The sequence below is a fragment of the Choristoneura fumiferana genome, chromosome 14, assembly GCF_025370935.1.
Source record: "Choristoneura fumiferana chromosome 14, NRCan_CFum_1, whole genome shotgun sequence".
Lineage (NCBI taxonomy): Eukaryota > Metazoa > Arthropoda > Insecta > Lepidoptera > Tortricidae > Choristoneura > Choristoneura fumiferana.
Genome location: NC_133485.1, coordinates 7,322,004 through 7,345,546, shown reverse-complemented (window position 1 = coordinate 7,345,546; position 23,543 = coordinate 7,322,004). Strand labels below are relative to the sequence as shown.

The following is a 23,543-nucleotide window of genomic DNA, read 5'->3' as shown; positions in this document are numbered from 1 at the left end:
TATTATATCCCGACGCAGTTACGTATCGCATATCATGATACCGGATAGATCATATTGTGAATAACGTAATTAACCATGAATCACTTAAAATCGTTCATGGTAAATATCTCTCCGGTTTAACGAAGTTTAAATTACTAATGTGTAGTACTGTAAGTGATTTACGTTCTATTGTTGATTATAACATGCATAACGCAGGTAGTACAAGTACGTACATTTGTTTTTATTACATCCGTCATTTAATTGTATTTGCATACGCCAATACTGATGACGATGCAGGTTTGACGGAGGTAGGTACGTAGGTACATTTATAATCTAATCAATGACATAGGCTTTGTTTACGGAACAATATAGGTAAGTATACTACAATGTTTGCTAAAAGCAGGCCTATTGGAACTGGACAGTATCGCTAAAGGGTTAATGATAGCTTACTTGACGATGTGAGCGGTAAGGAAAATTCGCATTACTTCTACGCAGACGTGATTACCTGGCACTGGCGCCGTTGATGTATTAGTTCATGTCACGGATATGCTGCGGTTAAATATTAATGTCGGCATATAATATTTACTTCGTGCTAGCCGTTATTTCATATCTGATAAAAATACATCTATGTATATGATTATACACTAATGATATATCTTGTGTCTAGTGTTTATCTTAATTTGCTTGGTTGGTGCTAATAAACAAATCATTCTAGGTATTATTGCTTTGAGACTATTGAGTGATGTGAGCGCAATCCTTCACACAAGTAGTTGACTAGAAAACTGAACTTAATATAATAATTTTGACCACTGAACTCAACCTTACGTCGTATGGTATGCAAGGATTTTAATGTTATATTTATCAATAGCTAATTTTTCATCTTCGTCACAAAGTTGGCCTGATTACATGACAACGCTCATTGTTAATATTTACTGCAAGTTAGCCTGTAGCAAAATTTCGTGGATATGAAAAATTACCTTAACTTTCTCGTACGATCCCAGTGGCGCCGACGTCTGTGTAAAGCCTACGATTATTTTTAGATTAGAAATGGCTCAACCGCTTTACGTAATTACACTAGTCGCATGCCCAGCGAGTTCCAGAGAGTTTGCTTCTAAATATAGTCACAGAGGTGGTGTGCAATTATACCTTATTATCGCATGTTTCCACTGGAAGGCCCGCCGCGTCTTACCTGCCATAGTTATTACTTGTTGCAGTTTCTTTAGAAAGTATCCAGATGTGACGAAACTGAAACAAGCATGTTGAGCAGATTACAGAATTGCCTGCCGAGTTGTTTCTTTTGCCTTAAGGACTGCGTAATGTCGCGTGCGTGCCACAGGTAGTTCCCGACATTGCTTTAACACTAGTCGACATTTAATTAACAACTACTTTTAACTAGGACAGAAAACTGTTTGCAATTTTAACTGCACACTGTACTTACGTTATATTTTGCGAGGCACGTTGAAATTTCCTGACCATCAGCCAAATAAGTGGTCTATCAATTTTTAAACAAGGTCCTATCAAATGAATATTATGGCTAAAGTCGAACTTTCAAGTTGACAGACAAGTCTATTGGCATTATTGTTTTATGACATGCAAACGATTATAAACTTTAGGGTGGTAGACCACGTATTAGACTAATGGTACATCTCGATTCTCGAAACGTGGGATACTAATCTTGATATCTGTATAATGGAATTAGCATCGCTGCCGTTTATCTAGACCATACTGTCTAACGCAGTAACAGAAGCTGCGGCACTGAGAACAAAAAAAAACTAAATAGCCATGCTGAAAGCTAAAACTAATACCTACGTTGACTTAGACAAAAAATATTCATAAAGATACTTGGCAAGGTTTATTACCTACATTTATTACCGGCAAGCCATATACGTTTGCGTGAGTTTCGTCGAATGCCACTACCATAATTTTGAAGGCAAAGCAAATGAACGCACATGTGTGTTAGCGGCAACTGAAGCAGTCTCGGGTTTGACAGTCGATAGTGAATGTGTTAAGTCCCGTGTTGATATTGTTAGAATCGACAAAGACCGTGAAACTTGACACACATTGTATCTGGTACATGCAGCCGGACTACCCGCGAGATGCGGCACTTTCAATAATTAACACTGCACTCCGTCCGCCGCCCACGCTGACTGATCAACTTTGACTGCAGTGTTAGGGTTTCACCGCGAAGTTAGTGAAACGATAGCCGTTTTTGTTTGCCAGAAGTCCGACACTTAGGGGCTGTTTCACCATCCATTGATTAGTGTTAACTGACGGTTAAATGTGATGCCGTCTCTGTTTGTTTTGTTCGAATAGACGGAGATGGCATCACATTTAACCGTCAGTTAACACTAATCAATGGATGGTGAAACAGCCCCTTAGAAATCGATTTGTTTTTTTTTGTGTTCGAATGGAAATATTGCTGGCTGTAATGCCTCGATAATTAGTACCTTATTAATTTCAAACCCTTCCTAAATACTCAATTATTTTTATAATTAAATACCGTCCTTTTTTATATTCCGTTATTAGGTGGTAAATTATTATTATTATTTACAAAAAAAAATTTGGCATCCGATTTTGTATTCGAACCTACCCACAGTGATAAACACAAAGATAGGCAGCAAGTGTAAAGGGTTGGGCTGTAAATCAGCGCTGTGTGCATGCGCACTTTGTGTGGTGCGTCCACAGCATACGCTGAGCCCAATCCATTTATCACACTTAGTTAGCACTTAGTTATGTTATAAGTAGTTATAAGTATAATGTGGAAAATATCTTCAGTTTATTAATAATGTTTATGTTGCTCTTAGTGTGTTAATAAAGGCTTACTATTCTATTCTAAATACTTCCGATTAGGTCCCACTGTTACCAAATCTGTATGTGATGCTTAGATCGCAGGGATCCCAGCTACATGGGGGATAAATAACGTCACGGTGACAAAGTCACAGTGACTCGCCGTCAAAAGGTGTCACTGTGACTTTTTACAAACGAACAACGTTACAAAATCACATACGTTCCTACTGTTCCTAGCGTCTAGCGCAGTCTCTGTTACTCAAATCACGACGCCGTGGAGTGCTGTGACTGTAACTCGGCTCTAATCGGGCTCAGTCGGGAGTGTTCGGAAGTGGCGAAATAGCACTGCGACAATATCATATGGTGATACTAGCTTATGCCCGCGGCTTCGCCCGCGTGGAATTCGGTTATCGCGCGCTGTTCCCTCGGGAACTATGCATTTTTCCAGAGTAAAAAGTAGCCTATGTCATTCTCTGGCTCATAAACTATCTCTATGCCAAAAGTCACGTCGATCCGTCACTCCGTTTCGACACACTTGCATTTATAATAATTAGTATGAATGAGTAACACGCGTGGCATAGTCACGTTGAAATCACAGTGTAACAAAAAAAACGTTCATTACAGGACCGTGACGTGTCACAAATATCATGCAGTGACACGACACGAGTAACAGGCGTGACAAAGTCACGATGACTTTTCACTGTGACTTTTTGGAACGGGATCGTAAGTCACTGATATCAAAATGTAACGCTTTTCCCCATTTCTAAGCTACAATTTATACTCATCGCAATGCTTAAGGACGAGGACGCTTGGATAATTAACTTCTCTGCGTCGGAAAAAGTAATCTTTTGTAAAAGGTGACGAGCACTTGACCTCAAGCTATTCTACGTAGCTTAGATAAGTAACACTGAAATGCGAGAAAAAACCATAAAATGTTTTTCTACCAGTTTGAAGTCTGAACACGAGACTGCTGGAGTGGACCTAGTCGTCTATCTTACCTACATACTATCTGTTGTATTAGGTTTCTATCACTCCTGTTGGCTCGTCCGTTGGTACAGACTTCAAACTGGTAGAAATTTTTTTCATGATTTTTGGAGACTGTTACATTTTTCAATCTTTATTGTCTCACTCTGCAAGCAGATATTAAGCTAGTTTTCGCAGTTTTTCGTGTTTTAATACAAATAACTACAGTAAAATTGAAATTCATCCCGTGCACAATCTTTAATCCAAAACTTGGAAAATAATGTGAAATATAGGAAAATAGTAATAGTGTTCCTGGAGAAGGTATACGATCAAAGCCCCTTGCTACAACTTCTTAGGTTTAAACTGTGGCAATACCTACTAACTTGTGTGAAAAATATTCTTACTAATATGTGTAATAAATGCGAAAGTAATTCTGTATCTTTTATCTCTTCACGCTTGAATTGAACGGATTTAGATGACATTTGGTATGGAGATAGTTTTGAGACCCTAGGAAGGACAAAGGGTAATTTTTATCCCGGAAAATTGCTTAGTTCTCGCGGGATAGTGATAAACGAATTCTTAACATACAGTCGCGGGAAAAAGCTCGTTTCAAAATAAAACAAAGTAAACCTACTATTAGGTCATGTCTCATGTATGATGTAACTTGGGACGATTCCCAACATAAATGGAGCTTATGGGGGCGGCGGTTTGTGTCACATGAGACACTACACTATTAAACAAAAATGATTATGAAAAATCACAGTAAACGTTTGCCGCCATACCGCCCCTTTTGTATAAAAAAGTCAACTTATATCTCTTATAGTTTTTGACGCCATGGGATCAAAAATCTGCTTTGAAAACCCTTCTTATTCTCTGCAACTCGCACTCTACCGTTTACATTTTCAAGAATACTTTCTCTTATTCCCAATTTGTATCTTTGTTTTGCATTCGTCTAACAATTTTAAATGCGCCTGTCATTCAAGCCGAGACATTTTCACTGTCTTATAATATGTCATGATGTTGCTAATCTTAATTACCAATTTAAATCAAATAGAATGTAACAGCATTGAGTCACATATTCATATCGGTAATATGATTTTAGTTGGCAGCATAAAAATAATGACAAAAAAAATCTCCGCCAATTAGCATTCGTAGCAGATCCTGGTGGTACCAGGTGCTGGGAGTGATGTAAAAGGCTTTCAGTAGATCGCTCGCTCGTGAATTTCCGCTGGCCCAGATATGATGCGGTGATTAGAAACGTCGACGGATAGCAAAATAATATTTTTTGCCACTGGTAATGTAGCGTCTCGAATTCGCGCACGAGATGCGACAAGCGCAAGTGAGAGTTTTGCAACTTGTCACCGAAACTGGTATGTATGCGACCGTTCGCGCGAATGTAATTATTGCTTAGAGAGTATGTATGATACGTCCGGTCCGGCCTGTCAGCAAAAGTGTAAGTGAGGTCGTTCATTAAACCCTACACGACATAAACAACCATCATGGTTCGCGATCTCCGATAAAAAAAACTTGTGGTCGTCATCGAATAATTATGAAACCTGTAGGTTGCGAATACTTACGTTGTTGGAGTGAAATGAGATGTCTGATCACTGATCATGTAAATGTGTCGTAATATTGCGTTGCGGTGTGTGCGGTAAGGTTCTGCTGAATTAATTTGCAAGCACATTTTGAATACAATTTACTGTGTTCAATTACTTTCTATTGAAACTCGTACATGTAGATCTTTTAATTTATTTCCTGCCGTTTATACGTCTACATTATCAAAGCAAACTTGTAATAAAACGTCCTTATTTTTTTTCTACGCACGCCGAAACCCCCGAACTTGTAACTTCGTTAAAACCCGATTAAACTCGTCGACGCGTGGTTTTTCCATAATGCTTGAGTATCACTGACGAAACTATCGAGTGACGTTTCATTGTCAGAGCTTGAGTAGGATATTACATCAATTACTCACTATGCAAATGCCTAGCTACCGTGATTATTTATACCACAGACACATTATTTACGTAGTCTGTTTGTTAGTGTAATATAACAAGAACAGAGCGCCGCAGAGGCTGGCGCGTGCGATGCCGCTGCCTTGCGGGTAGCTAGGTCGTTCGTCGACCCGCGGCGACCGCAGAAACAATTGTTAAACACCTCCATTATCCAAACGGCTGGCTTATTCGTGACATTCCTCAGTAATCATTTGGAAATGTAGGTTAAGGCTCTTCTTTCATGAAATCTCCCGCGGCTAATGAACGGTTGAACACCGTCATGACGATCCTTTTGCCTTCTAGGCACTGAACGCCATTTTGTGTAGATCTAGTCATAGAACTATGTAGTAATATACCGACGAGACTCCCAATTTTGTAACAGATATGTATAAATATTCGTTCTGTTTTGTCTTAGTGATCTGACATTTAAGTTGCGAACTCATGAAACCTGCTTGTGACACGAACATTCTTCAACCTCGACATTGACGTGATCATCGATAGTAGTATCGATAGACCTATATTTTCGGTTTTTGATTAAATAGGAAAAGGTTGACTAAAAGTGGTAAGCCTAAAAAAGTATCCAAGCTACCTACTGTTCTAAACAGAGAAACAAAAGTTACAAATAAGTTTACAGTCTTATTATGGCGTATCAGGATGAACCGTATTTATGCATCTTTTGAATTTCGACCCTCTCGCCTTGTGTAGTTTAATGTATTTACCTCCATCATAGTAATGCATTTGAAATTTACCACGAGCTTTGCGGTGAAGGAAAACATCGTGAGGAAACCTGCACAAACCTGCGAAGCAATTCAATGGTGTGTGTGAAGTTCCCAATCTGCACTGGGCCCGCGTGGGAACTATGGCCCAAGCCCTCTTGTTCTGAGAGGAGGCCTATGCCCAGCAGTGGGACGTATATAGGCTGGGATGATGATGATGATGATAGTAATGCAGTCAGTAGGCAAATCATATTAACTACCGGTATACATTTTTAGCCTGAGCCCCGCCTTAGAGAATCTGCGGAACGTAGTCCAATTAGATGCTTATTTTTATACGTGACTGTAGACTGCCTCAAAGATGAATGGATTGGAATACGCAATAACCTTAATACATTCCGTACATTTTTCCGCTTTAAAGCTTATAAGGCCAATCTCAGGACATGCGCGGGCGCCGTCCAGTCGCGCCACAACTTTCTACGTTTGCGTCTAGAACGGTCAGCAGTAATCTGTAGATTGACGCACAAAATGTTACGACACACACACACACACACAAATTATATTGCATCGCTGAACGACAAATTATTCCCTATACTCATTAAAATTACTGACCGTGAAATTCGTAATACTTCTATACACGTAATTTACTGTACCTAATGCACACCTATCACTGTCACCTATCAGGGTCTATCTCGTAAGGTAAGCAATAGTAATTTTATTTTGATTTACTGTTAAGCATTCTTTTCCTTGGGATCATAATATGAAAATTTATCACACCACATGCGTCCATTTCGTAGTAAATAGTACAAAACTTTCTTAAAAATGCGCTTATTTAATATTTTCTCCTTGGCAAGAGGGAACTTAAATAGAGTAGTACCTGTAAAAAAGCAAAGATTCAAACCAATCAAAATTTGATTGCTTAGTAGCGACATCTCTTGTCTAGGTGAGCGGTTAGTTCCAAAAGAGTGTTACGTCTCTCGATGAGAGCGAAACATAGATGTCGCTAGTGCTGCTGCTTAAGTAGCGTAGTAGGAAAAAGCAATCTGAGATATGTTTGCATAGGAGAAATTTGTGTTTAGACTCCTGTCCAGCGGTGGTGTAGTGTACGGGTTATAGCACGCAGCACGGAATGCTGAGGACCTGGGTTCGATTCCCAGCGCTGGCCTCTTTTTCTGGTTTTTCTGTGCATCCATGTCTCAGTTTGTATTTCAATAAGCAAAGATTCCTTGCTAAGGTAACTATAATGTATTGAACAGCAATCTAATAAGATAAAAAAATCCTGATTTTCCACTGGTTGCAGCCATTCTAGTCAGTGTACATACCCATGTTGTTGGTATGTTATGCACTGTTGCCTGTTGTTACTCGAACTGGTCGTTGGGCTATACCGATGTTATTCATTATTGATTGATGCGTTTTTTTCGTTTTTTCCGATCTAACAATCTGCAGTATCCACTCGGTTCGTCTTAGCACCTGACATGTTGAAGTTTTTGCTGCATCCCTACATAGATGGAACAACAAGAATAGGTACATACTACATACCTTCTCTTATGCTTTTTACCGACAGCAGGCGCGGCGCACTCCGCGATATAGGTGCGATTTTGTAAGTATCAAAACACCCCACGCCGGCGTGGGCTAACTCACTAGGGCTATGAGCACCGCCCGGCATGCACGCTCGCAGTTTCGCTCGAACTAGTCGCGCCGCGTAACGCTACGTGTAGCTGTGTGATTTTCGTGAGGATATTAGAATATCTATCATGAAATAGCGTGGTGTTTCGATTTTTGGGATGAGGAGTAGGTATATATTTAAATTGTACAGTTTGGTCGCTGAAACAGTATATAGCAGTGTATAGCCACACTAAACAGTATGGAAACTACATAATGTTATCTGACTGAACATGTTTTTTTTTTTTTGGATATTCATGTAAACACTAAAATTCTTACTATTTTCTATTCTGTACTACACATAACATTACTCTAACTAACCCAATTCTGTGCCCTTAGTGTAAGTTTTCGGTTACGAAATACGTCTCAATCGTTCCGCTTCTCAATTGTTCGTGTTTCCATACAAATTGAGATTTTAACGCGAACGCGATTGAGACGTATTTTGTAACCGAAAACTTACACTAAGGGCACTGTTCAAAACCATATAAAGTGCGAGTGCGACAAAAGAACAGATAGGTAATTCGCGATTTACCAATGCCCACTGCGGGTGTACAAAACCTTTGAGGCAACCGACGACGCATTCGGCGCGCGACCTTGTACAATTATCCATTTTGTGACCGTCGGAGATCATAGGCGCGTCAATTTAAAAATGCTAGAAAACTGGTATTTGTCCGAATTTACTCTTAAGTTATTATGTGAGTATTTTTTTTTATTGATTTACAACCCTATCCTAAACCAAAACGTTGGTGCTGAATAATAACGACCTTTGCGCGCAGAACTAGAGTTCAATCTTGCTTGGTGGTGCGCGGTGATTTTGCTAATAAAAATTACGTAGGCATATAAAATGGCAGCTTTCGTCAACATCAAAAGAGAGAACCTTCTGTACTTGTACTATTACATATTCTGTGCCGACAGCACATTTAGAAAACTTTAGTTAGACTATTAACTGATATATCTCGGGACTTTATAATAATGGTTCACTAATATGTTACAGAAAATCTAATGTCATAATTTCGTTTCACATAACAACCTTGAGCAGAATCATCATATCACCGAATTACTTTTTGCATATATTTTTTCGCATACTATCATTTCTCATAATTTTGGAAAGCAGAATATTAACATGGCATAATATCGATGAGCATAATATTTATATGTCCGAATAGCTATTACACTGAAAGATATATCTCATAGTATTTAGTTTTCATAATGATAAAAAAGCAGAATAAAATTTTACTAAACATTATTTGCAATTAAATTACGGTTATTATTTAGCCTAACTCTTATGGAAGCAGTAAGATTCTGGCGCTTCGCCGGCCGCTGCCGCGGCACGCTCGCTTCGCTCGCTCAGCTCGCGCCCTGTTGTGGCCGCAGTTCTAACCTAACCCAACCTATTTATGTAGCTGCTGTTCTGTTCTGGCGCTACGCCTACTGCTGTCACAGCACTTACTTTGCTGGCCTTAATTTATGGTAGCTGTTCGTTCCTTTAACGATGCCATTATGCCATGTTAAGGTCAGCACTATTTGAAATTCCGTGAAAATACTTTTGTATTGTTCAAACTAGTATTTCGCTATGCCATTATGCCATATATAAATCGGCAATACTATTGTTCTGCTGTTTGATATTCTGCAGAAGTATATTCGGCTATAACAGTGTTCTGCCATTTAATATTCTGAGAAATTACTATTATTCGAACTGATAATTATGCAAAGTATATGATTATGCAAAAGTATTATTCGGTTTAAAAAAATATGTGATACCGGTTATGCGAAGTGTATTTCGAAGAATCGATATTATGCAAGATAAAGGGAACCCAATAAATAATAATATTATTATATTTTATGATACAATTACCTCAACGTTTCGATCACATATGGCAGGGCCTTGGTCATGGGTCGACTGACAGGCGCGCAGGTTTTTCGAACTACCCGCATTTGATTTTCTTGTACCGACACATAATTACTTCTAGATACTTCTCGACGTTCACATTTGCCTATCACCGAATCCCATGTAAAACAGAGCTTATAATCCATCAGTTATAAGTTAGGAGTGAGAATCGCAAAGAAATTATACATTATATCCCTAATCCTCAGCTCCACGTCTGTCATTCCGCTAAACCTGCTCAACATTCTAATGTGTTCACCGACATATTGAACCAACCAAAGAACCTTACTGGCTAAAAATAGATAGGAGGTATTAACCATAGCGTTCAGTTCTTGGAAAAAGGAAGCAATTTAAATAAAACTGCCTGTGCTGCGAAATCAAAGTATTCGTTAACATTGGGTTTTTAATGCTTTACATTGTAAGTTACATTGAGTTGATATGATATTTGATTATCTACACTGTCTATCGACACATCGGCATTACATATACCTTTAACAATAACTAGGTAATAAATAAATTACTTGACATACAGGAAAATGGTTGTGATGTGTCTAAATATACTCAGCGGCACAAAATTTGGCCCACCCTTCATACAAAATTACCGATTCTGCATACAATTGAGGGCCAAATTTTTTGCCGCTCAATATATATATCAGTTCTCGTTTTCCCCTATGCTAATTCAGAGTTCACTGGAGTATTTCTATGAAGTTTCATACCAGAAAAGCCGGCCCTACTTATATAATTATTTAGTACCTACCTGGGCGACCAAGCTTTGCTCGGGTTAAAACTCGTTAATAAGCGTTTTCCCAGAGAGTTGGAGCCGTTTCCGAGATTCTGATTATATATCTATATATATATATAAAAGAAGAAACTGACTGACTGACTGACTGTCTGACTTATAGATTAACGCACAGGCCAAACCGCTGGGCCTAGAAACTTGAAATTTGGTACAGGGGTTCTTTTTTTGATGTAAAGGAGCACTAAGAAAGTATTTTTAGAAATTCATCAAGGGGGTGAAGTTTATATGGAATTTTCTCATTTCTGGACTTAGAAGTATGAAAATAGGTGTATAAGTTCTCGATTACAATTAAAAATTATCTATCTAGGTGAAATGGACCAAATTCCTCGCTAAAGGGGTAAAATAGAGGGGGGGGGGTGAAGTTCATATGGAATTTTCTCATATCTGGACTTAGAAGTATGAAAATAGGTGTATAAGTTCTCGATTACAATTAAAAATTATCTGTGTAAAATTCCCCCTTAAAAGGGTAAAATGGGGGTAAAGTTCGTACGGAAATTTTCTCATTTCTGGCCATAAATGGCCATGGTTCATGGCCATTTGTGTATAAGATAGTTTTTGGTTCCGATTTCATTTGCACAATTTCAACTTGATTTTATGAGGGGTACTGCAAGGGTTGATTTTGAAAATTGCTTGGTATCAATATTATATGAACGTTAAAGGTTCATTTCGGTTTTCGACTTAGATACCTAATAAAGCATTTGATTTTTTCCTTATTCCTTGCCTAAATACCAAGTTTCTTGATCATACTCGTAACTTCAAAACGAAAATTGTTGTGTTACTATGCTATGTTACTATGCTGCATCACTTCGGTAACAACAATCAATCCATGTTCGTCCTAACCACACTAAGCTGGCTATTAATAAGTCAATTTGAAAAAAAAAAGTTATACGTGCAACTGGCGCAAGCGACGGCGCGGACTCCTGGCGCCAGCGCCGCGTCGCTGACCGGTGACCGCCTCTTCCTCGAATCGCACACCAGTATAAAACATGCACCACAATTAATTCTACAGTTAGCACATGAACATGATGAAAACGACGTTGATGTCTGTGCTGTATCTAACACTAATTAAATGTTATGGATGCCTATAGTCGTTCTTAGAAATGACAGCTTTTAGTAAATTCCGTGCATGAAAGTTTGTGGTTGTATCTATATCTAATAACAATATAATTATTGACTAAGTGGTTCGAGAGTGACTGGACTAAGTTGTTTTTTACAAGCTTTTATTTAGTTTCACCTGTCCTGTAGTCTGTCTCTCTGTCGAATGTCTGTCTGTAATCAAAGAAAAGAAAGAAAGAAAGGTTTATTTTGGCTCCATAAGTACCACCTAAAACTAAGACTAAGACAAAACAAAACAAACAACAAACAAACAAATCTTGCAAGTTCAATTCGACCAACTCCCAGTAGTTGGATTGACTTGAAATTTGATATGCTTATGTAAATTGCGTGACAATACAATAATCTGGTAATGACATCCTGGTAGTCCAGCCAGGATCGTCTCCACAGGACGGAACTCTTCAACGGTTAATGGCATCAACTTAAAATTTGGTATGAAAATGTAGTTTGGATGACAATACAAGTACAGTCAGCAAAAAAAGCTTGTATTAAAAATGAAATTTTTACCAAAAACTTATTTATTCGTTGAAATTCGAGGAAGTTTCAGTTCAGTTGAAATTGAATTCTTGTGAAAAGAAAAATATTACAAATTGTATACCTAGTTTCCGCAGGATAGCGATAAACAAATTCTTCGCAAACGAAGTCGCCGGGAAAAGCTAGTGTTCGATAAATTCTGCGTACTGGTTTTGTAATAAAATGCAAGTAAAATTTGTTGCAATTATTAATCACCTTTGTTCGAGACAAATGAGCGAAAGTTAAACTTGGTGCAGAACCAGTTTTATGGAATCAAATCGAACAATAAGAAAAAATAAACCAGTACGTTTAAAAACTGTATTATCATATTATTACATATCGAATAACGTTTTAAGAAGAATGCTAAAGGATTGACTTTGATTAAGGAGCAAGGATCAATTTATAAATTGAACGTCAGAAATACGTCAAGTGTGATTGATCTCCCCGTCCGCTTTTATTTCTTAATTCACAAAACAATATCTTGATTTAACAAGTGTGTGTGGCGTGGTTTAACATTTTGCTGAACAGAACAGAAAATGCTAGTCGTTGTCCGCAACTTCGCTTGCGTCTCGCTCTTTCTTGGTTGGTTGGAGCCTTGACTCGGAAAACGGTTTATATTTCGATATGTTATTGTCTTAAATACCTAAACGCTGATTTATTTCAATATCGATCGAACGGATCGTTATAGAAAACATTTTTGAGCAGGAACTCGGTTTCGTTTTAAGTTTCCCTGTTTGTATTTGTTATTAATAGAATGTATCATTATCATTACATAATTACGCATTCGATGGTCAATGAACATGTATTGTATTATACGTCATTTTACGCTGACATTATACTGTTCTAGATGATTGGTCATACGGCACGCACAGTTATTTATTTTCCTGCACTCTCACCTTCGCCAAAATCCCGATGGCCGAAAGTAATTCTTCGAACCGAGGCGAGAGTTTGTTATCATAATCAAGAGGTCATTCGTTGCGCGTCATCACATCATGCATCACGTGGGGTGAACTTGATATTTTTTCCCAAATCATTCATCTAATGATTAAAGTGATCTTGAAAGTCATTAAGTAGGTATTGCGACAACTACAGATGTGTAAGTTGCGGAAAGTTCCAAAAAGTTGGAAAAGCTCCCGGAAATTTCTGGAAATTTTCACAAGATATACCCTATTTAAATTTAAGAAACGGAAAGTTTCAATCCCCGTACAAAATTGTGAGAAGTTTCAGAAATTTTCTTATATGAAAAATTCCGCAATTTTGAAAAGTTTCCTTTGGCCTTGGCCTATCAGTAGAGACAACGTACTTATGTCTAAATTTTTTGTTTATTTGGATGGAGTTCAAAAAGTTTGATGGACCACGTTAAATTGTAGTTAAGCATGCAAAATGAATGAGTGACTAGAAAAAGTTCCGCTGTAACGCAAAAATTACTCGTACTATTTTATCGTTAATTACCTTACAGAGTGCTTCGTACAATTTTTTAACTACCGGGTTTAAAATGTCCAACTTTTTGAACTATGTACATGAACATAATTCATGAACCATGATACCCGTTCATGAAGGGGTTCTCCCTAGTTCAATTAAATATAAATTTTAATCTAATGATTTCTCATTCGCACATTGTGATTATTCACCATCTGTGATTTCTTGGTAGCCAAAAAAACAAAAGCATTCAAGGGAAAGAAAGCGGAAAATAAACGAAGATTCCAAAGAATGCAATCTGCGACAATAAATGCAGAGCGCACGTCAATCCAAAGTTGACCTACACGTAAAGAGTGGTAATTAACGCCTGATGAGTCTGTCCCAGATACGGGTGCCGCATCGCAACCCGCACTGGCGCCTAATCTAACTGTCGTTTGAGCATATCCGTTGGTTTAGGCAGCCTGCGTGCAAATACTAGATTCTTGGAAATCACTATTCCGAAAATGAAATCTAAAGTATACACACAAGACTTCATTTAAACACGTTTTGATATAGGAACTTGAGCAAATAAATACTATTATTGCCATTATTTTTAATTGAGCTGAAGAAAACGCGGGGAATAAAACCTCAGAAAAAAAGCAGAAGACATTAAGTATCAGCTCGTAATGCTCATTGACGACAAACTTGATTAATCAAAAACAATCAAATTCAAAACGTTTATTCTGTAAGTAGGCCGCAAAGGGCTCTTTTACATGTCACTTTTTTATTGGCTCTGTGCACGACATCAGCGCCACCTAGCGTCCGCAACTTGGTTAGCTCTCAGGCTCTGACGTTTTGAAATTTCATCGCGACATTGTGACAAAAATCAAAAATATCACGTATTAATATGTATTTATGTGATGTCATGATTTGAGTGCAAAGGTTGTGAAATCATTTTTGGTCATTAAAATTAAATGAGGTACGTAAGTAAAATTTATTCAAAAAGTTTTTTTTTTTAATATGTCAGAGATTGTTTATGGACTTCATGTTTAGTTGTAATTTTACCGTAAAACAAAAAAGATAAATCTACTTTAATGGTTTCTTTAAATAATAGTAAACATATATAATTGTTTTTGTATCGCTAGTAATAAATTTAATATCGTTTTCAGATCGAAATGAGTATCATTTTGAAGACCGGGTTTGTGAGTATCACTCCAATATAAAATTTCAACTACAAACCGTTTCAAAAGGAAAATTGTTAGTATCTGCTGGACATGTCCGGGATGTAGAGGAATTAAGAACAAAACTTCATAAAACTAAATTGCACCTATTACATAAATTAGATAATTAAGTGTAAACAAATTGCTTTGTTAACCACTTTGTTGGCCACTATGGACACTACGATAGATTTCATTACCCCCACCTAGAACTTCGCACCTAGCGAATATCACTATCTATCTTCAACTATCTTATATTTATTTTGTTTCAAAACAAACATTATATTATTTCAATTCCTTAATAACTATTAAAGCTAGCAAACACAATAAATTTGAAATATCCCACTAATATTATAAATGCGATAGTTTGTAAGTCTGTTTGTTTGTTTGTTACTTCATCACGTCTATACCGCTGAACCGATTGAGATGAAATTCGGTATACAGATAGTTTGCGTCCTCAGGAAGGACATAGGATATATATATATATATATATATATATAGTAAGTTGACAACTGTTTTTTTTTAAATGGATAACTTTTTGAGAAATAGTATTAATCCTTAATAAAACAATCTATTGTGTGAATAGTTTAAATATAGGCTGTGGAGCAATAGCATAGCATAGCCATTTTAACATATTTAATTAAGCATACCAACGTGCATAACTATTAATATTCTACTTTATTGACATGCACGATAGCCTAGCCCCAAACTTAAGAAAACCTGCACTTTGAGAATCCTCCTACTGTGCCATCCGCTATAATTAAAAGATGTGAATTGATGGCAAAAATTGTTTTATGTGGCTACCAAACTATGTTAAAATAAATATCTATTCATACTGGTATGATCGAAATGTCATTATTTTTAATGCAATTGCATAATGGACTCTAACGTACAAAGACATACAAAGCTTACGGTGCCTATTGATGGCCGCCGACAAGCAAGTGATGGACCGCCCTGACACGAATAGGGTCAGCACAAAGCAAACCTAACTGTACCCGACAGGATGACCCGAGATAAAATAGGATAAATTAGCGATCATTCTAGCTGCATTTAACTTGTTGCAAGCGTGCCCAAGCGAAACAAATGAACAGCGGTAATAAGCAAAGATCAACCAAGAATCCAAATTACCAGCAATGAATATAAAACACGTCTGCGTGTGTTGAACGTTTTACTAATTTTACGTTGAATCTGTTACATCATTAAACAAATTTAAATAGAATTTGAGTGCCTGTATAATAGCACCCGCATTATTTACGTAAATAGTGTAGCACAATATAAGATTCTATGCCATTATGAAATGCAATTACATATTTTTCTGGCTACAATTCCTATAATGACTTAACACTAAGTCCGTGGAAATTTGTTCAGATTCAATATTCCAATTATCGTCATCATCCCTTCCTATATACACCCCACTGCTGGGCCTGCCCAGCAGTGCACAGGCCTCCTCTCACAATGAGAGTGCTTGGGCCGTAGTTCCCACGCAGACCCAGTGCGGAATGGAAACTTCACACACACTATTTAATTGTTTTGTAGGTTGTGCAGTTTTCGTACTGATATTTTCTTTCTCCATAAAGCTTGTGGTGAATTTAGAATGTAATTCGAACATGAATTTCGAAAAACTTAAAGATGCGAGCCCAGTATTGAACGATCCTCTGCTTCTGCCAAAGGTCAAACCACTAGCCCACCACGGCTTTAATGTTCCAATACATTTGTAAAATCCCATTCGTCGCCTTAATTTGCTATTTTAATGCGCGCATAAATAAATCATAAGTCCGTTGCATAATTTATCTTAAGAGTGCATTGGATAAGATATTAAGGTGTTGATGTATGTATACATCCGAGGAGCGCGGTGCGCTTGCTTTGGCGGGGCGAGCCGCGGGGGGCTGCAGTGCGCGTGCGACTCTCACCGCTTATCTCTCGCGACCTCCGCCGGACGCGCACGCTCGCCGCGCGCCTTACCGCTCGAACCCGCGCCGCGCTCACGTTATGCCGCCCTACGAACAACAAACTTACATGTTTGACTACTTGTATTTGTTTTGTTATCGATGTGTAGGACGCAGTCCGGAAATGCGCTAGTTATATAAACTTTTCTCAGTGTTTTTGTATCGTAAATAGAACAGTATAACATTAATCCAAACATTCATGCAAATCGCTAAGCGTTAAAAATTAAAACGTAGACACAATGGTGTCAGAAGGGGCTCTGCCCGTGGTGTGGTGTGTACGGGATAATCAACTTGTGCCGCACCAAGTATCCGGTGTAAAATTACAAGGAGCAGTTACAGGCGCCCATATCGCAGCCGTTACAGACTTTTTGCGTATGGTCGCTGGGACTCCTATAATTTTACCTCATACTGCAGTTCCAGAGGAAGTAGATAATAATTTCAACCAGGAGAAAGAAAATACTACGCGCAGAAGAAAAATGTCGATGCAAGTAGAGGTTCCTTGTGTTTTCCTTTCTGAAAGTGCGCTTCAAAAAGCGAAGAGCCGCAGTAATTCTTTAGAAGAAAAGGTAACACCTTTAGAACAGTTAGCAACACCCACAACTACTAAACGATATTTAGAACTTGACATGAAGTCATCATTTTTTAGCTCTACTAGTAATATGTTGGAATTTAAAGATAGTAATCAAGACGGTAGTAAAGAATGCTTTAAATCTTCGTATCACTTGCGGGAACCGAAATCTGAAAATCACACTCAAAGAATAACTAGAATAATTGATTTAGATGATTTTAACACTACTACGATAGAAACAGAAACTGAAAAGGAAACCTCTCAAAGAATTACGAGAATTATTGAATTTGAAAATGATACTGTTACTTCGCCGGTATGTACAGACTTGGACAATGAAAGTTTACAAAGAATAACTAGAATTATCAGATTGAATGACGATCACTCATTCTCAGCAATAACAAATCAAGGCGATTTGGAAAAAGAATCCCAGAGGGTAACTAGAATAATTGAAATAGAGAAAGATAGCACCTTTCCTAGTATGGCTCGAATAATAGAAATGGAAAACGAAATTTCGAATGAAAGGAGAATATCCTTAACAAATGAACGCGAAACTGGCGGTGGAATTATCGATAAAGAGTTTTGCGAAGAAGTAATTGTTAGGTCTAAGCCGTCCTTAAATAGGAGTACGCCAAGGTTTAGTGTTGACTCTTCGTGCTCCGAAAACTCTTACGTCAACATTGAATGTGTTAAGAGTTTGCAGGATGGCAAGAAAGAAGACATAAAAGAAAATAGTGTAAATTTAGAGCTCTCGCCAGTTTTTAAACCTGTCCGCTCGAGATTTCCCCGAAAAAAAACTTCTGTTTGTTCGATTGGCTCTTCGGACTGCGATGACGAAGTAGACGTGATATTTAAATCGAAACCGAAATCTAGTCAGTGGGTAAGCTTAGATTGGATACCCCCGACACCCAAAGAAGAGCCGGTGATATCGCATGACTGTGATAAAAATGATTTCATTTCAAAATGGATAGCTGACCAGAATCTGCAAGAACCTTGTATTATAACTGATGAAAGACGAAAAAGCCTTCCACCAAAATCTAATGAAATTTATCTTCAAAATATGCGAAGATTTAGCGACGGTTTGCAGATCTGTAAAGAAGATGCAGCTAGCGATTCGCCTGCTACCGTGAAGTCAAAATGGCACGATATAGTTAAACGTCACCTTCAAGTACTTAAATCGGATAAAGGATTCAGGAGACAAAGAGGTAGCTGGATGAGAACTGCGCGACGGTTGTCCGGAACACATGTTAATCCAAAAAATGATTCACAACCCCTGGACACCTATATGAAGATAAACACCATGTCGTAAGTACTTACTCGTTTTTATCACTAACTAACTAGACATCCTAATCAATTTTGGATCAAATTGTTGCGACTAGAATAACCAAAAACTTTTGTGGCACCAGTGTTCTATGTATACATTAACCAAAAAAAGAAGTCTGCTTTGACTTTCAAGAAAACAACAAAGTAGGTAACTACATAGAACCTGTGATAACAATAAAAGATATTGAAGTGGCATTTGACTAAACGCGATTGATACATGCATGCCCAAGCAATAGGCTCATTCATCTACCTACTTAGTAATGTTAACCCGTTCAGCTAGTGGAACTGGTTAGCACCTGCCTGACGATCCGTGGCAATTGGCAATCCACTGCATCGCGCTAATCATTTCCCAATAAGTAATATCGACAGTTGGAACTCTTTCGTTTTAATGCACGCACATGATTCACATATATTTATTCATATTTCTTTGCGGCCTGAAATTCCCCGCAAATTCACCTTACCGTTATCACGATGTCCATTTTCTGTTCTTACATACTGAGTACAATAGATTTGAATACATTTTCGTTTATATCTGTCTGCTGGCATCCAAAAAGATAGTACGTGCATAGAAACTGATACGTGAAGCTTTTTATTGAGTTCGTTGATAAGACATCGATTGAGCCATGTTACGAGAGCAGGCCCGCGGCACGCGCTTCCGCAAGGCCGTTTGATTAAAATGCAGGCAGCTCGCGCCCAAGGCTACGGCACCGCAGTCGGTCGCTGCACCGGTCGTCTTCCTCTCCGCTGCTTGAGCCGGCCGCCGGGTGCCAGCCGGCTCAGGAAGCGAGCCACGAAGGTAACGCCCAAACTGCCGGCCGATCGGAAGCGTCTGTGATTTGAATTTTTGAGACTTCTTTTGTTCGTGATCTTGAGTACTTCCTGCGTCGCGTCGTCAGCGTGCATAATTATCACTTTGAAATAATAACGGTTAAAAATTTACTCTACTTCATTTATTTTTAACGACAAACAGGTCATGTATTTCTAATACTTAGATTATAAAATATTACACTGGTCGCAGTTATATATTTTTTATCTTATAATAATTGGGATGTCCCAGTTTTTGACAACGTATAATAAATCGAAAATAATTTGGAGAAATAGGCTTTGTGAAGCGTTTTCAGAAATCAGATTCCAAAAATATGATAAACTGAATTAAATAAACAAAATTTAAGTAATGACTTTCATTTGACCCCTGCAGTGTCCCGTCACAAAGGCGGTTATAAAGCAGGTCTACACTCTGAAGCAAATTGACAGTTTGAAATGTTGCTGTCCTGCTTATAATAGCAGAGTGACAAAGATAGAACTTTATTCACATGATGCGCACCCGGCTTTAAGCAGTTGTCAGTGACAAGACAAATCAGTAATGCCACAGATTATGTTATGTACGACCTGAACTTTTCTAGGCAATGGAACGTGGCTGTCTCACTGTGACGTCATTCAGCGTATTTCGTAAAAAAAATATGAAAAATTAAATACTCATCAAAATTAAAATCGATGAAAATGGTATCTTAAAACATCATATTCTTTTCAAAAATAAAATAAAAACTATAGGTATTTTTTTTTGGTGTATCCCAATTCTTAATTCGTTCGTTTTATTTAGCTGCTTAAACAATACATAATCAACTTACACTACACCGTTAAGATGAGAGTAACTATTGACATATTCGCGAAAAGGGACCATCGAATAACCTCATCCTCTTAAAATTACTATTGACTTCGAATCTTGATCATATTTGATTTTGATCACACTGCATATGCCAAAACCGAAACCCATTTTCAAACACGACTTTGTTTGAAAATTGCAAAGGAAGAGTGCATATGGATAGGATATTTAACTTATGATGTTTTACCTTTATATCATATGCAGACATTCAATATTACCAAACGCAGGAAATAGTGTTATTGAAGTATCAAGACGGATATGCTACCGACGGTTTCACTCGAGATTAACCAACCTTGGGGGTTGCCCTACATCGTATGTATACGATGTGTGTTTCTCAACACTCGCGTCCTTTAAAATAAAAGTACAAGGGTAACATTTTTCACATGTGTTTTAATTAAGTTTCAGTAAAAAAATAGTAATTTATTTATAGCGCATAGCGTACGTAGGTACTTCCCTGCCAATTTTGTGTATAAGGCCACTGTTCTGAAAACACAAGTGTTGTGCTCAATGTTCATCAACACGGCTATTGTTCTAAATGGTAAAACAAGCGCAGTCACATCAATTATTTGCTTGTTTCGTGGTTTCCTGTTCTTTTTACAAAACTTTTAAAAATCGCTCATGTGATTCACACGTTAGCCAATTTGTTCGTCCCGTGATTGTCCGCCTAATTTACTTTCGCTTATTTAAAAATAAGAAATGAAATAAAGAATGAACTTACATCCGTTATTGCGTAATATTTCTTGCGGAATGACCAAATTTTATAAATTCGTTGAATATTACGATGGAATAAATCTCTGAACAATTAAAGTTAATCAGTCGACATTCTGAAACTGAATGTTACATACTTATCATCGATAAGCGAATAATCGAATTGTTGAGTATCTACATCTTTTATCATATAGCTAATGGAATATCAACAAATAACATGCGTATGAAACGTAGAATTGATTTGATGTCATAAATCATAATCATAACAACTACTGGCGTTTACCGAAGTTTGACGTTTGCTTATTGTTCTACTAATGCATTAAATTGCAAAAACTACAGTGATGGTGTACTACTCGGTTTGACGAATTTTAATAATGTATAAGCTGAAAGTGGATTTTGTGATTTAATAACAATAAAATGTGCTAACATTATATTAAAAGAAATGAAGTATCGTGATGCAAGCCGTCCCGCCTTTACCGCTCGGTCGTGCTTGCTACAAATCATGCAGGCGGATTCAGCCTTCGAAGCTGAAAAGAAACTCATGTGGAATGAAAAGTATGTAAATTTACCTCATTTTATCCTCTTGGGCTCATAAAATTCGTCTTATGTTTTATTGCAGCGTACTTGTGAAACGTGCATATTGGCCATAAAATGCGTTTCATTAAATTGGTAAACTTATGTAGTTTTAGGGTTTCGTAGCCATAATGGCAAAAACGGAACCCTTATAGTTTCGCCATGTCTGTCTGTCTGTCCGTCCGCGGCTTAGCTCAGGGACTATCAATGCAATTTTGCACGAATATGCCGAAAAAATGGTATAATAAAAAAATCTAAAACTATTTTTTAGAGTACCTCCCATAGACGTAGTGGGGGTGTTTTTTTTTATCCAACCTTGGAATGTGGGGTAATCGTTGGATAGGTATTTTAAAACCATTAGGGAACTTGTGTGATTAGGGGGTTGCTAAAACGATTCGTCGATTCAGTGATTTGTTTGCAAAATATTCAACTTTAAAGTGCAAATTTTCATTAAAATTGAGCCCCCCCCCCCTCTCTAAAATCTAAGCCTAAGGGTGGAAAAATTTGAAAAAAATCAGGATGGTAGTAAGTATATCAAACTTACTAGGAAAACTATAACGGTTAAGTTTTCTTGAGTATTATTAGTAATTTAAAAGTAAATAGCAGCCTAAGGTATAAAATATACCTAAACTGGAATACGAAAAATACGAAATCCTTTGAAAAATATTACTTCATTTTTTCGTAATGGCTACTGAACCCTATTTCGGGCGTGTCCGACACGCTCTTGGCCGGTTTTTTCTTTAATTTTAAAAATGTTATTCTTGTTAGTTAGTGTTGGTTGATATATTGACAGTAAATGAAAAAAGTCACACATTGACTAACAAACATCAATTACTTCTGGTTCACTTTCACTAACCGAACGCAATGATTTAGGTTTCGTTTCGTGACGTCTAAGCGAACTGCTTCTTTTGCTTCTTTTTTACGACATTAAACACTTTCTTAGGAACATAATGTTTACAAGCTGCGCGTTATACAGCTTATGTAACTTCAGATGAAAATGTACAATTGTATGCGTTACTGACGTGATCATATCTTTTCATAAATTGTTTATTTTTGATTTTCCATATTATTCATCTATTGTTTAACTTTAGCTTTGTTGCCTTTGTAAATATTAAACATCCATTGTTATCTTAAAACATTTCTGTATCTGAATTCAGCCCCTTTATAAGTTTGGTCTTTTTTCTTATCACAGCTGCCCTCGATTCGATAGTGTGTTAAGCTAATCAAGTACACAAAATAATGTTCTCATGACATAATAACTACATAGTAAATGCCTCCTCGTGAACTCCTTCAAATTTGTATTTACTCGCAGAGAATAGAAGGATTTTAAAAAAACTTGTGATATGCATTACTAATATTATTAAACATTGTTTTTAATCCTCCTTTTCTCTAAAAGAGGCGAAGAGAAGACACCACGATTTTCCGTAAAATTTAATGCCGTATTGCAGCTAAATATTATCAAAACACTGCAGACATTGGGAATCTATCATTAGATATCCTTCTTTAACTTCTACTGAATCACTTGTAGTATATTGGCAAAAGCGTTTTAAGTGGAACACAAAAAAATAACGAACAACAGTGAATTGTCACTGTCAGTTACTCCTGAAAATTGTGGAAAATTGATAAATTAGGTAATCCTTTCTTTATACCCGTAGTACCTATACGTACAATAAAATTCGAAATTTTTCTGCAGGTTGTAAATAGCTCTCAGCTCCGTTAGAATACCTAACTTCGTTTTTTTCCCC

The 23,543-nt window shown here is 37.4% G+C and overlaps 1 protein-coding gene across 2 annotated transcripts in view; it reads left to right on the top strand.

Annotated features, from left to right (window-relative positions):
* Positions 1-23,543, top strand: part of Src42A (Tyrosine-protein kinase Src42A) — a 70,701-nt gene that overhangs the window by 17,761 nt on the left and 29,397 nt on the right. Inside the window, exon 1 of one of the 2 annotated variants that reach the window (XM_074097357.1) lies at positions 16,935-18,836. The exons of the other annotated variant lie outside the window; for it this stretch is intronic. Within the exon in view, the coding sequence (XP_073953458.1) occupies positions 17,206-18,836 (1,631 nt within the window). The 5' untranslated portion in view covers positions 16,935-17,205. Of the gene's footprint in view, positions 1-16,934; positions 18,837-23,543 lie in introns of those variants that run through there. 2 annotated transcript variants of the gene reach the window in all.